This window comes from Pan paniscus, chromosome 5 (assembly GCF_029289425.2).
Source record: "Pan paniscus chromosome 5, NHGRI_mPanPan1-v2.0_pri, whole genome shotgun sequence".
NCBI lineage: Eukaryota > Metazoa > Chordata > Mammalia > Primates > Hominidae > Pan > Pan paniscus.
Window position 1 is genome coordinate 19,753,318 of NC_073254.2, and position 17,353 is coordinate 19,770,670.

The 17,353-nt window shown below is 44.5% G+C and overlaps 1 protein-coding gene across 11 annotated transcripts in view; it reads right to left on the reverse strand.

Annotated features, from left to right (window-relative positions):
• Positions 1-17,353, reverse strand: part of LYRM4 (LYR motif containing 4) — a 229,555-nt gene that overhangs the window by 92,768 nt on the left and 119,434 nt on the right. The window contains exons 3-4 of one of the 11 annotated variants that reach the window (XM_063605133.1): positions 10,352-10,383; positions 4,930-8,509 (exon numbers count right to left, since the gene is read on the reverse strand). The exons of 8 other annotated variants lie outside the window; for them this stretch is intronic. In XM_063605133.1, coding sequence (XP_063461203.1) covers positions 10,378-10,383 — 6 coding nt within the window. In that variant the 3' untranslated portion in view covers positions 4,930-8,509; positions 10,352-10,377. Of the gene's footprint in view, positions 1-4,929; positions 8,510-10,351; positions 10,387-17,353 lie in introns of those variants that run through there. 2 more of the 11 variants (XM_055113158.2, XM_034961397.4) reach the window with 2 other exon arrangements.

Below are 17,353 nucleotides of genomic sequence, written 5' to 3' on the forward strand. Positions count from 1 at the left end.
CAAAAAGGAATGAAGTTCAGATACATGCTACAAGGATGAACCTTGAAAATATTATGCTAAGTGACAGAAGCCAAACACAAAAGGCCACATATTGTATGATTCCATTTATATGAAATATCCAGAACAGGCCAATACATAGAGACAGAGGGCAGGTTAGTGGCTGGGGATGGGTGGGCAAGTGGGAGGGAGTGTGGAGTGAGTGCGAATGAGTACGGGGTTTCTTTCTGGGGTGCTGAAAATGTTTTAAATTTGATTGTAGTGATGCTGGCACAACTCTGAATATACTAAAAGCCAGTGAATAATATACTTTATTTATTTATTTATTTGAGACAGTCTCACTGTCACCCAGGCTGGAGTGCAGTGGCACGATCTTGGCTCACTGCAACCTCCACCTCCTGGGTTCAAGCAATTCTCCTGTCTCAACATCCCAAGTAGCTGGGTCCACAGGCACCCGCCACCACACCTGGCTAATTTTTGTATTTTTAGTAGAGATGGGATTTCACCATGTTGGCCAGGCTGGTCTCAAACTTCTGACCTTAAGTGATCTGCCCACGTTGGCCTCCCAAAGTGCTGGAATTACAGGCATGTGCCACTGTGCCTGGCCTCTTTTTGTACTTTTTGTTGAGATAGGGTTTCATCATGTTACCCAGGATGGTCTTGAACTCCTGGGCTCAAGTGATCCACCTGCCTCGGCCTCCCAATGTGCTGCGATTACAGGCATAAGCCACCGTGCCCGGCCGAATAATATACCTTAAATGGGTAAATTTTAAGGTATGTGAATCTCAATAAAGATGTTAAAAAATACAGGTTAAAAAGTCACTAAATATTTCGCAATTACAGCCCCAATACTGTCTAGACTTGTGCTACTCCATTGGACATGTGGCTGTTTAGCACTTGAACTATGGCTGGTCCAAACAGAGATGTTCTATAAAGTATAAAATACAGACTGGGTTTCAAAGACTTAGTAAGAAAAAAAGGAAAATATGTTAATTTTTTTGTATTGCTTAAATGACAATCTTTTAAATATACTGGGTTAAAGAAATTATGTTATTAGAATTAATTTTGCCCTTCTCCAAAGGATTACCCTGTGTGTTAGCTTCCTAATGCTGCAGTCAAAAATTACCCCCAAACAGGTGGCTTAGAACAACACAAGTTTATTCTCTTATAGTTATGGAGGCCAGAAGTCAAAAATCAGTTTCACTGGGTGAAAGTCAAGGTGTTGTCAGGGCTGGCTTCTTCCCGAGGCTCTGGGGAAAATCTGTTTCCTTGTCTTTTCCAGCTTGTATGGCCTCCTGCGTTGCTTAGCGTGGGGTGCCTGCCTCATCCTCGAAGCAGCCGCTCTGATCTCTGCTTCTGCCACTTTCTCTCTCTGTGCAATCAAACCTCCCTCTGCCTTCCTCTTAGAAGAATAGTTGTGATTACAGTAGGGCCAATGTGGATAACCAAGGCTGATCTCCATCTTAAGGTCCTCATTTGATCATACCTGTGAAGTCCCTTTTGCCATCAAATGTAACATTCACAGGTCTTGGGGATTAGGATGTGGACGCCTCTGGGGGCCATTATTCAGCCTACCAGATCTTACTTTATGGCTTTGTTGAAAACAATTATTTTTAAAAACGTAATGTATCTTACTGTGGAAAATGTGAAAATGTAGGACCTAGGACCATCCTTACTCCACCAGCCACACTGAAGGGAGAAGCGAGAGCGCAAAGCAGCCCAACAGGCCAAGTCAGAGAGATTCGTGCCGAGGTGAAGCAGGGGTGTGGATGGGTGGGAAGGCAGCTGTGCTGCAGAAGTCTTCATTCAAAGTTGGTAAGTACTTGGAATATGCTTTTCTTACAGATTATGTTCTAAATATGGATTAGGTTCCCAGCTCTGGCTACAAAAACTAATTAAATCTGAAATCTTTTTCATTAAGAGGTACTAGAGAGAGGAATTCTGGAACTGTGGAGCCCTGAATAGACTATGCTTCCCCTGTTCCCACCCCAGCGCTGGGGGAGATGCTGGTGTGAGTGAGGTCTTGGGCCTGGGAGTGGGCTGCAGGGGGAGTTCATGAGAGCTTTCCTCCTGGTGGACCATGCAGGGCCTGGAGGCCAACGCTGGGATTCTGGGATTAGTGGGCCTGGAGGAGACGTGTGAGCCCTGGGAATCTGGCTGTCACTGGCCTCCCAAGTGAGCTTTATCTGCCAAGCAGGGGCTAGAGAGCAAGGCTGTTGCTCCCTGTTCGTCAGGCTGGCACTGCACAGGGGACCTGGGAACAGGGAGACTGGCAGCTGCCGCCGCTGCTGCCCCACTGGTCCTCCGGAGCAGGGAGCCACTCACGTTTACCACCTGCAGAACTGCAGGCACATGGGGTGCTGTAACAAGCAGACCTGGGCCCCAGTGAGACGACAAAGAAATATTGCCTAAGGGAATCCAGGAGCCAGACAGAAAAACCTGAAACAAATGGCTGCTTCTAAAACTGCTGAGAAGAGGAAGACAACAAGTGGTACACAGCAAGAGCACTCAGAGACTCGGGAAAAACAACTAGTCAGCAATAAACTTCTTTATGAAATTTATGTCTAGGGAAACAGGTCTTGGTGGGAAAAACTGGTATCCTCTTATACATAATAGTAAAAAATATATGCTTCTAATTATAAACATTGGGCTACAGAAGACAGTCATTAAGGGCACAGAAAAGCAGAATGGAATTTCCAAACTGACAAAAGAGAGATAAACAGGGAATGAATAGTTACTTGATAAAAACCATTAAAAATAAGGAAAAGAGAGAACCAACTAAAATACATAATAACATAAGACAGAATAAAATCAACTCCATCAGCCATAATATGAAATGTGAATGGACTAACTGGGAAAGGTAACAAAACAAGATGAAAACCCTTTAAACAAAAGTGGTAAAGGAAGACTGAAAATCAAGGGAGGAGTTAAGATATACCGGGTATATTTGCGGGGGAAAATTCTAGTTTATATTAATATTTGACAAGGCAGAATTGAGTCTAAAACCTTCAAACTAAATAATGAGCAACATTTACAGACAGGATGCGGCAGTCATAAAGCTGTAAGCACTAAATAAGACTGTAGCGAAGTATATAAAACCTGAATTATTAGAAATAAAAGGAGAAACTGACAAAGGCAAAATGATGGTGGGGAGCTTTGATATTCCTCTTTCAAAGCTGGATAGAAACAGTATATTTAAAAAGGTAATCACAGAGAATTTGAATAATACAACGGACAAACTAAATACACACACATGTATCTCAGAGAATACATGAAAAAAATTTGTGTCTGGCTGGGTGCAATGGCTCATGCCTGTAATCCCAGTAGTTTGGGAGGTAAAGGCAGGAGGATCACTTGAGGCCAGGAGTTTGAGACCAACTTGGCCAACATAGCAACACCTCATCTCTTAAAAGAGAAAAAAGAAAATTGTGCCTGCAAAAAAGCTCCCTCCAAAAACAACAAAGAAAACGTTGTCTGTAAGCCATTCACAAAAATTCATCAAGGACTAGGCCAAAACAAAGTCTGAAAAGGCTCAAACCGGTAGATATTTTAATCTCTTCTATGGTAATTGGTCTATTCAAGCTTTCTATTCCTCAGGTTAATTTATTTTTTATTAGATTTTCAAATTAGCTGCCACAGAGCTGTCCATAGCTTTTTGCTGCACCGTATCCTCACTGTGCAATCATTAAGAATGACATTATAGAAGAATATTTAAAGACTTGGAAAATATGTTTTGTGAAAAGCAGCAGCAGGATACAACTCACGATTGAGAGGCAATCATTGTATGCCTTGGCTTCATTATTTTATCCCTGACTTACGCCTTCATCTTTAAGCAGTCGTGGATCCCCAGTGGACAGATCAAGACATATCAGCAGATCCTAACTTTTAGCTTGGTTTAACTCGAAGCAAGTTTTCATGATCGTGCCCAATTCCTTGCTGCTTTCAGGACAGGCCCACAGAAAAGAAAAAGGGCATTTTTGCATCTCATCTCTTAACCTCCCTGCCTCTCAGGGATTAAGTTTGAGGATCACTTGCTTAATACATAAGCAATACATAGTTAGGAAAGTGACATTTACTGGGCATGTGCTAAGCTGACATGCTTTACTTAGTTTCTCGCCGTTTTTACCCTTGTCCTATGCAATACATAATATTCATATTTCCTTAGGAACGAGTATATGGAACCAGAGAAACTGAGTAACCTGTGTACATTTGCACAATTGGTAAATGAATTATGGAGCTGAGATACTCCTTTCTAGGTCTTCTGACTTCAAAATCTAGCACTTAAAAAAAACAAAAACAAAAACTACAACACACCTCCTCTGAAAGAATGTCTTCTATTCTTTCTAATTAACATTTTAAATGAAAATCCCATGCTTTCAAAGAGAAGAGTACCCAGCCTGTGCTACAAAAGGCTGAGAGTGAAAGTGGGAGGTTTGATTTCCAAGTTTAATTTGTAGTTCTGCTCCAGGAGCACATCTCAGCTACAGTTGTTTTCAGAAATGTGAGTTCAGGATATTAACGAGTAATGCTGAGCAAAGAAAATCACAAGCCAACCACCTCTTGGATCACATAAGTGGAACTTACCTTTGTGAAGCTCCATGGGGAGCCGTAAACCCCTTGCCCAGTTTCTTTTGAGTTTATTCAGATTTAGCCAGAAAAGGAAGCTGGCTGAAGCAAAAGAGAACTAGAACTCCCATCTCCGTTTAACCTATTTGCAACTCTGCCAAGGCTGCAGAGCCAGCAGCAGCTGTGGCCTATCAGTGCTCATGAGAAGTGAGTCTTGCAAGGAAATGACATTTCCTTCCCAGGGTAGGGAAGCACGCACTGCTGAGATTCTACGGGTATGACGGCAGCACCAGCCACTGCAGGACAAACATGACTAGAGGAGGTTCGCCCGCCTCCCCAAGGAATCAGTACTGGTTACTTTGTCTCTTTTTGTTACTGTTGTTGTGTTGGGCAGGGTGTGTGCGCGTGTGCTGGGCAGCCTGAGGGCCACTTGTCCCCGTGCTGCCATCTCACGGGTGAGGCTATGGGTGGCACTGTTTTACACATCTATATGGTAGCTAGAAACAGAGGGCTCTTTCCTCTCACATAAAAGCAAAATCAAGATGATCGATCGTTTTCTTCTTAGGTTTTCCTAAATTTTATTTTCTAAAAAAGGAGAGAACATTTTTTGTGACTGTAGGCAGCAGATTCCTGACAGTGTCTGCTGTCTGACAGGAGTGCAAAAGACATAGTTATCCTTTAGAATACAGAAGCAAACTTGCACGGGCTTAAATCTAGCATGCCACCACCACCTGTGAGGAAGGCTCCAAAGACACGATCCTGACCCGTCCAGCCTCTGTCAATGATTCCAAACCTTGCGTGTACACTGGCATCCCTCGGAGGGCTTTAGAATATTCTGATGCTCGGGTCACACTTAAGAGATTATTAATTACTTGGTCTGGGGTGTTTTTATACATCAGAATTATAAAAAATTGTGGTAAAGTTCACATAACATAAAATTATTTAAACCACTTCAAAGTGCGTAATTCAGTGGTATTAAGTACCTTCACAATTGTACAATCATCAACACTATTTAGTTCTGGAAATTTTCATCACCCCCAAAAGGAAACCCCATACTCATTAAGCAGCCCCTCCCTGTTTTCTTATTTTCCCAGCCTCTGGCAACCACTAATCTATGTTCTGTTTCTATGGGTTTCCGTAGACATATAGATGAAATCATATAACACATGGCTTTTGTGTCAGGCTTCTTTCATTTACCGCAGTGTTTTCAAGGTTCATCCAGGTTGTAAACACGCATGAGTACTTTGTGACTTCTAAGGATGAATAATATTCCATTGCGTGGAAATACCACATATTGTTGACCCTTTCCTCAGCTGAAGGATATTTGGGTTGTTTCCATCTTTTGGCTACTGAAAATAGTGCTGCTGTGAACATACGAATACAAGACTGTGTCTGAACCTGTTTCCATTCTTTTGGAGTGAAATTGCTGGGTCATATGGTAATTCTATGTTTAACTTATTGAGGAAGTGACAAGCTGCTTTCCACACATGTCAGGATTTTACAAGCTTCCCAGGTGAGTGTAATGTCTGGCCAAGGCTAAGAACCTAGTTGGTTAAGATAGAGCTTTCAGTTTTTACATAAGATAAGCAAGAAAACCAAGATAAAATCAGCAAAATCCAGACAAAAGAACTGACTTCTTCAGCAAAGAAATTATAAGGAAAAAGTAGAGCAAGGAAGAAAAAAAGATACAGATGGGGCCTATAGATTTCTTTTAAAGACAGATTACAGACAGATCACCCAGTTTGAAGATTGGTGATATTTGTGAGACATTAAAATTTAAACACTTTGTATTTGATGATATTAAGGAATTAGCATTATTTTGTTAGTTATGATAATGTTATCATAGCTATGTTTTAAAAAGAATCATCTTTTCAGATATGTACCAAAATAGTTTAATATGAAAACGAATACACAGTTTCTCAAAACAATACGGGAGAGCATGGGTAGGCGTAAGGATGAAAAATACCATCTATTGATATTACAGAGTATCTAACTCTTAAAGATGGGTGATGGATACACAGGACTCATTTGACAATTCTACATACTTTTGTATATTTTCACATTTTTCCATAATAACAGGTTAAACAGCAAAAAGTCTTCGTCATTGCAACGAACAAATTGGGGAAAATGTCATCAAATGTCTATTTAAGAGATCTCATCCCTATTCCTTCTCCTTCCTCTCCCTTGGTAACAGCACTCCTAGGGTACTGTGGAGGGTGCGGTTCACTCCTGGGACTGTGGAGGGTGCGGATCGCTCCTGGGGCTGTGGAGGGTGCGGGTCGCTCCTGGGGCTGTGGAGGGTGCGGGTCGCTCCTGGGGCTGTGGAGGGTGCGGGTCGCTCCTGGGGCTGTGGAGGGTGCGGGTCGCTCCTGGGGCTGTGGAGGGTGCGGGTCGCTCCTGGGGCTGTGGAGGGTGCGGTTCGCTCCTGGGGCTGTGGAGGGTGCGGTTCGCTCCTGGGGCTGTGGAGGGTGCGGTTCGCTCCTGGGGCTGTGGAGGGTGCGGGTCGCTCCTGGGGCTGTGGAGGGTGCGGGTCGCTCCTGGGGCTGTGGAGGGTGCGGGTCGCTCCTGGGGCTGTGGAGGGTGCGGGTCGCTCCTGGGGCTGTGGAGGGTGCGGGTCGCTCCTGGGGCTGTGGAGGGTGCGGGTCGCTCCTGGGGCTGTGGAGGGTGCGGTTCACTCCAGGTGTGATTTTCATGGGAATGGAACTGGCTCCCTAGGTGGTGTTCATTTCCTCTGGATGCCTCAGGCCTGTCTCCTCCAAAGACGAGAACTTTCTTTTAAGTTTTCCTGCTAAATATACTCAAAAAAGCTTTCTAGCTCTAGACTTTCAAACACACATAATACTGATGTGTATGTGTGTGTGTTAAATACACAAAACACAACATTTATCATTTTATTCATTTTAAGTGTACAGCTCTGTGGCATTAAGTACATTCACATTGTTGTACAACCATCAACAGCATCCTTCTCCAGAATCTTTTCATTTTCCTCCACTGAAACCCTGTAGCCATTAAACACTAACTCTCCATTCTCCCTCCCCTCCAGTCCTTGGCAACCGCAATTCTACTTTCCGTCTGTAGGGGGACTCTAGGGACCCCCATAAGTGGAATCATACAGCATTTGTTTCTTCTATGGCTTATTTCACTTAGGACAATGTCGTCAAGGTTCACCCTTGCTGTGGCGTGTGGCGGAATTTCCTTCCTCTTTAGGGCTGAGTAACATTCCATTGTACGGCTGTACCACATTTTGTTCATCCATGCGTCTGTTGAGGGACACTGGGTTGCTGTTGTGAATAATACTGCTCTGAACACTGGTGGGCAAGTATCCTTTTGAGTCCCTGCTTTCAGTTCTCTGGGGTATATACTGAGAAATGGAATCACTAGATCATTTGGTCATTGTATTCAATACTTTTAAAACCAAATCAGTATTCTTCTAAATGATAACTTGTCCCCTTTCCTGCTGCCTTTTTGACTGGGGCTGGGTTGAGGGTGGAGAAGGGGGAAGGCAGGATAATGTAGTACTTAAGAGCCTGGGGTTTGTCCCAAGACAAACCTGGTTTAAACACCTGCTCTGCCAATCACTGGCTCAGAAACCTTGGGTTTCACCTAACCCTGTAGTCTCAGTTTCCTTACCTACAGAATGGGATAATGTCAATTTTACATAAGTTAGATGGTATTTATAATGTCTTACTACAATGCCTGGCACACAGCTTTCAATTAATGGCTTCTAGTAACTGATCACTTCCATCTCAACAGTCCCAGGTGTTGTCAAAGAAGGTGGCATTTACAAATGAGTTCTACAGGTCCCAGCCACAGTCTGTGGTAATGGCATGCTAAACCGCCCCAAGGAGCAACGCCTCTAGGAAGACTGGGTAGACTTCCTTCCTTTCCTGTGGCAGAGGGCTCTGCACAGAAGAAACTCTGGTCTCTTCCTGATGTCTCTTAACAGCTTTATGGAGATATAATTCATACACCATCAAATCTATCCAATTAAAGTGTACAATTCAATGGTTTTTAGTATATTCACAGTTGTGCATCCATTACCACAATCAATTTTAGAGCATTTTCATTACCCCCAAGGAAACACTACTCATTAGTCGCCTTTCAAATGTCCCATCCTCTCTAGCCCCTGGCAACCACTAACCCACTTTCTGTCTCGATGCATTTGCCTATTTTGGCCATTTCATAAAAACGAAATCACACAATATGTGACTTTTTGTGTCTGGCTTCTTTCCCATAGCATAATGTTCTCAAGGGCCATCCATGTTCTAGCAGGTGTCAGTGCTTTGTTCCGTTTTACCACCAATAATATTTTTATTGTATGGCTATACCACATGTTTCTCATCCATTTATTATCTGATGGCCATCTGGGTTGTTTCCACTTTTTGGCTATTGCTAATAAGGTTTCAATAAATATTTGCATATAAGTCTTTGTGTGGACACGTTTTCATTTCTCTTGAGTATACATGTAGGGGTGGGATTGCTGGAGCACACTACCTCTTCTTTTTAAGCCCCAACATAGAATGGTTGCTTCTAGGATCTGTCAAGAGATTCTCAGACAAGCAAAAACCAAGCTCCTGGAGTTGGCCCCACTCCTCCACTTAGTGAGAAGCTTACAAAGGTGTTCAGATTTGTACCTGTAATCTCACTGTATTGATACTGAACATCTTCTTTGAGCTCAGTTCCTCCTCACAGAGGAACTCTAGTGTCCTTTAAATAATGACTCTGCTACCCGGCTAGTGATATGCCTCTATCTGTATTTAAGATCATTTCCCCTGAATGATGGAGATTTTAATATTCTGCATCTAATGTCCTGTGACTCTATCTGAATAATTAAAACCACCCAGTTGATTGTTGCCCTATTCTCAAAGAAGACAGGATTCTTGCTCTTTTGTAGACATCTCCACTCAGGTCACACACTGGAGTAAGAGTTGACAGGCTTTGTCCTTGCAAGCTGCCTGTGGCCCACCACCCAAATTATCCTCATGTGAATGTATTTTTGGGGGAGGATATGGAGCATTCATCCTGCCATTTTTGCAAACCACAATAGCCAAGTCTTCTCACCCGTTTCCACCGTGTTACTCAGAGGCTTGAGGTGATGCAGACTTCACTTTGCCTTTGGTCAAAACGTACTGGGGAAGGTGGTGGCTCCACAAGTTGCAAAGAAAAATACAATGGTGCTGTCTTTCAGCAGGTCAAAAAGGATTCTATAAAGACTAATGGTAGACAAGGGGCACTGAGGAGGTTTCATGAAAGTAAATTTCATGATGACAAAAGAAGACATTTCTGCCAAGATTTTATATGTAGAAGAAAAGATATTCAAAGGCCAGGTGTGGTAGTGCACACCTGTAATCCCAGCACTTTGGGAGGCCAAGGTGGGCAGACTGCTTGAGCCTAGGAGTTTGAGACCAGCCTGGGCAACATGACAAAACCCTGTCTCTACAAACAATACAAAAATTAACTGGGCATGGTGGCACACGCCTGTAGTCCCAACTACTCGGGAGGCTGAGGCTGCGGAGAGCCGTAATCATGCCAACTGTACTTCAGCCTGGGCCAACAGAGTGAGACCCTGTCTCCAAAAAAAAAAAAAAAAAAAAAAAAAATCGATAGTTTTTCTTACTTAAAGAATTTTTATCAGTAGCCAGTAAGAATAATGACTGTTTTTTTATGAATGATTTCCAGACTAAGTCACAAGAAAACCTTATATACTATGACATCTGTATATTAAGGAATTCTAACATGCTCCCCACTGAAAACACAAGAAAATATCAAGATGCAATAGAAAACAAACCTGGTGGCAGACAATGACTATGGACTTTATGCCTGGGGGTAAAAAGAGAAAAAAATAAAAGTTAAGAGTAACAGTTAACAGAAAGAAAGAGTTCTTTGGGATTTCAAACAGAAGCAAGTGCTAGAGGTGTTTAAGACAGGTTAAAAGCTAGAAATGAGATTAATCCTTTAGACATAGACATTTTGCTCTTCACAATCAGGTTAATACTTTGAAGTCTTAAAGAAAGTCTTTCGAGCAATCAGAGGACTTCAAAGTGATTGTTGCACATAAGCCTAAGAGAATTTGATCTCAAAAGAAGAATAATATTGATGTTCATTGAGTACCTACTATGTTCTAGGCACTTATGCTAGGTACTTTGTAGATGTAATTGAATGTCGTCCTTGTTAACACTCTCTGGAAATAGGTTTTGACATCTCTGTGGTAGGGAGAAGAAGACAGGCCTGGAGAGCATAAGTAGCTTGTTCTGAATGACAATAGCTGGTGAGCGGCAGAGCAAAGCAGGCCTGCCAGCCCAGTGCCTCTGATCTTCCCAGGCACCGCTGCATTTCCACCTCGCTAACTGGAGAAATACCAGCAACTCTGGAAACATGGTGAGCATATCATATCCAAAACTCTTCGTTCAAAGTTAGGCAACAGAATATTAAGGTTCATTCATGACACAGGTCACACTGTATTTACAAATACAAACTGGAGTAGGACAATGAGGAGTATCAGATAAAAGTTAATGTTTGGCTCGATTTAAAACAGTAGCACTTGACTGGTTTTCGACACTTTTGCTATGACTGTGTTTAATATTAACAAGATATTGTTAAATTAAGTTTGGCCTAAAGCTGCCTCTTTACATATTTTAAAGGTTTCTGTGTATGCAGTGAACTGTAACCTAACTGGATGTGTACACAGACTATAATCTACTCTTGTGCTGATCACTGAGCTTTGGCTATAGGCAGCCAATTGTTCAAACTGTGCTCAAATAAGGCAAACAACTGAACTGTCGCCAATCTGGCTGTTTTAGCACCTCATTTCCATTTTCCGTACATCACTTTCCTTTTTTTGCCTATAATTTTTCTTCCAGGCTGGGGTGTGGTGGGTCATGCCTGTGACCCCAGCACTTTTTTCTTTTTTTTTTTTTGAGACAGGGTCTCGCTCTGTTGCCCAGGCTGGGGGCAGTGGTGTGATCACGGCTCACTGCAGCTTTGGCCTCCCAGGCTGAAGCGATCCTCCCATGTAAGCCTCCCAAGCAGCTGGGACAAGCACACCACCAATTCCCAGGCTGAGGCAGGTGGATCACTCGTGCCCAGGAGTTCGAGACCAGCCTGGAAAACATGGTGAGACTCCGTCCTCCCCAAAATACAAAAATTAGTGGGGCATGGTGGTCTGCCTGTCCCAGCTACTTGGGAGGCTTAGGTGGGAAGATCACTTAAGCCTGGGAGTCCCAGGCTGCAGTGAGCCGTGATCGCACCACTGCCTCCCAGCCTGGGCAACAGAGCGAGACCCTGTCTCAAAAGAAAAAAAAACCTTTCACCACGTGACTGTGCTGGAACCTCTGTGAGCCTATTCTGGTTCACAGGCTGCCTGATTTGCAAAGTGTTATTTGCTCAGTTAAACTCGGTTAAATTTACTTTGTCTAAGGTTTGTCTTTTAACAATACTTAAAAAAAAATAAAGCTTAACTAAAATTTGAAAAGATTGAAAAAATCTGTTTGGAGGAAGGAACATTTAAACCTGTATAATGAGTATTTCCAAAGTACATAAGGCTGTGGCGTTGAAGGACACCAACACAAAGGTTTAGACAAACTATGATGTGCTCTCTGTACTTTACAAGTAGAAAGTACTTAAGTGCATTACAGGTATGCACAGTGTGTGGCTGAGGATCCCGTTTCTGGAACCTGGAGTTGGGCTCGGGAAAGTCAATTTGTGCTTCAACTTGATCTGCACTTGGGAACATGTGAGGCTTATCATTTCCTAGATTCTTAACCATTCAACAAAAGCATGTTAAAAATGTAACATACATGCTGAAAAATGGTTAAGAAGGTAAACTTTATGTTATGTGTATTTTGCCACTATGAAAAATAAAAGAGGTAACACGAACTGAAACCAAAACATAGACTTTCCTTTTTCCTAGACTGTGAGCAGTACCGCCTTCCTTATGCCACTTCCACCTCCTAAATAACCAACCAAATGGATTTAAAAGCCTTCCAACTTGTTTTTCAGGTGTCCAGTTCTACAAGTATTCAAGCATTGTTTCTCTCCGTAGAAATCAGACCAAGAGCCTCTGTGTGTGATCATGTCTACCTCTACCTTATGGTTATAATTATTCTGGACGTTCAGCTTTTTAATCTAGTTTTCATGTTTGAAAAACTATACTTTCACAAAAGTTGAGCATTTATCACATTTGTGGAAATAAAAAGAAGATGGCACTGTTGAGGGTACTGGCCCTTCATAGGAATAATGCAGACGGGAGAGATGGGGGTGGTATGACTCAGGGTCCTCATGCTCACATATTTTCTATTAAGAGGATGAAGTCACAACAGTAAAGTACACTGCCTTAGGTCACAGGACTGTAGCCTGATTTATCAATAACTCGCCCTCTGTCCTTGGCAATCACTCGGCTTCTCTGCGCACCAGTTTTCTCTCTGTAAAGTGGAGAGTAGGCTGATTTCTCAGGTCCCTGCTGCAAAAGCCACTCAGGCTTCTATCATTCCACAGAAAGGAAGAGCCTCTTCAATAGCCTGGGCAGGAACTTGTAAATACAGGATTTCTTCTGCCAACTCACATGTCCACCGTAGCGGAACAGTACTGGTGTGGATGAAGGAACCTCATTATGTCAAAACGAATACTAACATCAAACATGACAGCTGGAGAAAGTTTAACTGGTAATTTAGTAGACCCTTCGTTTTACAGAGCAGGAAAGTAAAATCCCAAAAAGCCAAAGAGCATGACCAGCATCTCAACACTCACGGAGGTCAGGGCTGGAAGGGATTCTAGAGCTTTTGAGGGAGGCTTTTCCAAACTTTTACCGCCCCACCAAACTGAACCGTGACCTTCACTACCACTGAGGAATAGGCATGAGGGTATAAAAAAGGTTAAGAAAGAAGGTTAAAGTTTCCAATGACTGGGTTTGGAGCTCAGCCTTTTTGTTTCCCAGAAGAAGAAACTGAGATCCAGAGAGGTTAAGACCAGGTCAAACTACAAACCAGAAGCAGAGCTGACCCACAAATGCACCTATTTACCCAGCACAAACCCATGCCATGATCGCTGAGGGTCTGTGACAGGCTGCCCTGTTTCTGTGCATGTGTCGGGGGGGATGCGGGTACAGGTGATAAGGAAACCGGTGTGGCAGATGATATTTTCCAATGCTTGTCTTACAATGAATGGACCCTCCTCTACTGAGAAAAGGGGTTTGTGTTCTCTCTATGTGAACCTGGACAGGTTCTATAACCTTGACAGTGGAGGTGACGCTGTACAACTCCTGAGGCTATGCCGTAGAGAAAATATGGCTTCTGTGTGGCGCTTTCTGCTGGGACTCTTGCCTTTGGAACCCAGCCGCCATGCTGTGAGGAAGCCCAGGTTACAGTGAGGCCATATGTGCTATGTTCTGGCTGACACCCTGGCCAGACTCCTGGCTCACAGCTAGTATCAACCTCCAGACGGCTAAGTAAAAGATGATTCCTGCCCCCAGCTTTCCAATCTTCCAGCTGAGGTTCAATCACTGTGGAGCAACACAAGTCCCCCTCGCCATGCCCTGTCTGAATTCTTGACCTATAGAAGTGGGATGTGGCAATAAATGAAGATTGCTCTTTGAAGCCACTAAGTTTTGGGGGATGACTTACTGTGCAGCAATAACTGATACATAAGGTCCTTAAGTTACCAGCCATTGCTAGATTTCTTGATTTTCATTTCTACCATTCAACCATTCCCCACCCCCTTCTACTGTTTACAGGTAAAGGCCATGCACCTTTTCATTTTTTCCCCTTAAAACCTGAAATATGATTTTTTCCCTAATGACTTAGCCCTTGTATTAGGAGATGGTGTAAACTGACAACGCTTTGGGGCTCACAGCCATGCCCAGATTTGAAGAGCCCAGGATGCTTTCCATACGCTGCCTCGTAACTTCAGTTTCTGGAATGTCTTTCCCTAAGGAGAGCACAGCCATCCCCAGCCATGGACCCTTGGCCTGCGGGCCTCATGCAGATGTCTCCCAGGAGGCCGCATCGCGGGCCGGTCCCCCGTGTTTTCAGTTTTCATCAGCACTCCTATATCCTTGCCCTACTCTGACTCCCCACGTGGCTGCATTCTGGATATGCTCTGTCCAGCCTCTCAGGAAGCTGGGATGCCACATGTATTGGTTCAGAGCTGGTGGGAGATCAGTGATGCCACTTCATGTTCACAATGGCTCAGGGGTGATCCCGATAAGTGACATCTGTTAGCGCTCTAGGGCCTGTGGCCACATTGAGGAGGCCAAGCCTGCACCACAAGCGGATCTTCTGTGTGAGGAGTCTGATGCCGTGTCAGCACACCACTGTCATTCAGGGTACGGTGGCCAATCTTACACAGGGGATCAAATTTGCCTTCTGGCTCCAGTGACTTACGGCAACCTCTGGGGCACAGTTTCGCCACTGGGGATGGTCTTCAGGCCCATAACTGTGTGAGTCTGTGCTTATACATGGGCAAGTTTTACTGGCAATGTGAATAATTCCTATTTCTTTAGTGTAATATATTGGTGACTGTGATACAGACATCGGGAGGTTGACAGACACAATAACAGGACCTATTATAAAGACAAACCGAGTATTGTGTCCTTGGCCTTGAGATGTGGCTGGCATAGGCCTAAGCTCAGAGGGCCTGATAGTGCACAGAACTGGTTAAAAAAAAGCCAGGAGGAAGAAATCGGCTTTGTCATCTCTCTCCATCTTTTCTCTGTCCTGCCAGAATTTTAGGGAGTGCTAAGGGTCTCTTCTGCAAGCCTCAAAAACACAAGGCAATACAGCTCTGATGGAGGCAAATTTTACAGCAGAAGAACCTGAGTGCCAAAGGCTGCGGGAACAAAAAATACCAGAGCAAGAATTAACGGCATGAGAAAGCATGCGGCCAGCAGATGGCGACAGAGGCCTTTGTGAGCCACTGGCTGCCGGGTTCTCAAGTGCTGGAAGGTGGCTCTTCACAGCTATTGTATAAGTGATTTATGTATTTGGATTCTGCTCAATGTTATATATGCATTACTGAATAAAACATTCACAGTGTATTTTCCACCAGCAGCTGAGCTCCAATTCTAAGCTTCTGAGGTCTAATTCCCAAGGCTCAAAGAAGCCCCTGACATCAAATTGCTTTCCTCCCTGAATAGCTGCTTCATACTCCAGAAAAAGAAATGCTTAGAGAGGTGAGAGCGATCTGATCTGATGTGACCACATAGTCAGAATGCTCACCAGCTCTGTGAGGAAGAGCAAACGTCTGTCAGGTGGTTTCCTCAAGGCCAACTTGTGCAGGGCTTCCCCAGGCTCCGGCTGCTGTTCCCCGACTTCCTCCTGGCGGCTGTGCCTTGCTCAGCTACCTGCACTGAGATACAGGCAAGTCTTGGGTGAGGGCTAGCCTCAGTTTGGACAAGAAAAAGAAGTGGCTTACGTGTAAGAAATATGTCAGGTGAGGCCGGGTGCGGTGGCTGAAGCCTGTAATCCCAGCACTTTGGGAGGCCGAGGCGGGCAGATCACAAGCTCAAGAGATCGAGACCATCCTGGCTAACATGGTGAATCCCCGTCTCTACTAAAAACACAAAAAATTAGCCGGGCGTGGCGGTGGGCGCCCGCAGTCCCAGCTACTTGGGAGGCTGAGGCAGGAGAATGGCGTGAACCTGGGAGGCAGAGCTTGCAGTGAGCCGAGATCGCGCCACTGCACTCCAGCCTGGGTGACACAGCGAGACTCCGTCTCAAAAAAAAAAAAAGAAATATGTCAGGTGTATTTTCCAAACCGGGTATTTAATCAGTTAGCTACCCATGGCCCCAGGAGCTGGGAAATCACTTCGTTCCTGCCTGGGAGCAGGAGCTGCACGTGTCTGGGAGCTGCAGTGCGGCGCTCACTCCCGGGCTGCCCGGCCTTCCCTGCAAACCTCCGTAATCCCTTCCCGCAGGTGTTTCTGCGAGGCCACGCTGGGTGACCTCTGAGGTCTCCTTTAGGTCTGTGCTGAGACGCTTTGACGCGAGATGGGAAGCAGGCGCAGGCCACAGAGTTTCTAGCAATGAGCCCAACGTGAGTCAGTGTGATGGGGTGGCCCCCGGAGAAGGACACACTCTTCCCTGGGAACATATTTGAGAGGTAAAAGGGCAGGCCCCATCTCCAGGCCTGGCGCTGGAAGAGAGTTCCACAGAAAGCAGAGAACAACGGGCACATCCCTGTGGAAAACACCAACCTGGCATTTCACACGCACAATCCATGTGTTGGCATTCCGTCTTTAGTCACTGACAGGTCATATGAGTTGGAATCTGAGGCAAGCTTCTCCTGCCCCTTTCTCCCATTTGCTCCCCACATCTGGTTTTTCATTTAGAACAAAGGAGAGAAAGTGCAGTTTCGGTGAGTGGAGGAGCCGGCAGCATCTCCAGGCATTTCCATGTGGGGGGTACGCGCCTGTGTAAGCGCCTTATCGCCCTCACGCTGCAAACAGTGCTGCGAAGTCAGCACTATTATTGTTCTCACTTTGCAGGAGAGGAAACTGAGGTTCATAAAGATTAATAAAACATGTGCTTAATTTCCCTTGGTGACTCCGAAGTCAACGCTCTTCATCACTATGATGGCGAGGGTGAGGCTGCGGAATTTCTCTGCCACACCTAAGGCCCTCTACCCACCAAGTAATAAAAAAGCTTCATCAGAAGGGAAAGCAATAGGACCCCAGCCTTATGAGGAAAAAACATCACAGCAGAGAAGGCTGCCAGGGAGGAGAAAAGAAAAATCATTTCCTATTTTCGATCCTCATGCCTGTTAATATGAAATGGTAGAAAACATCAGAAAGGTCACC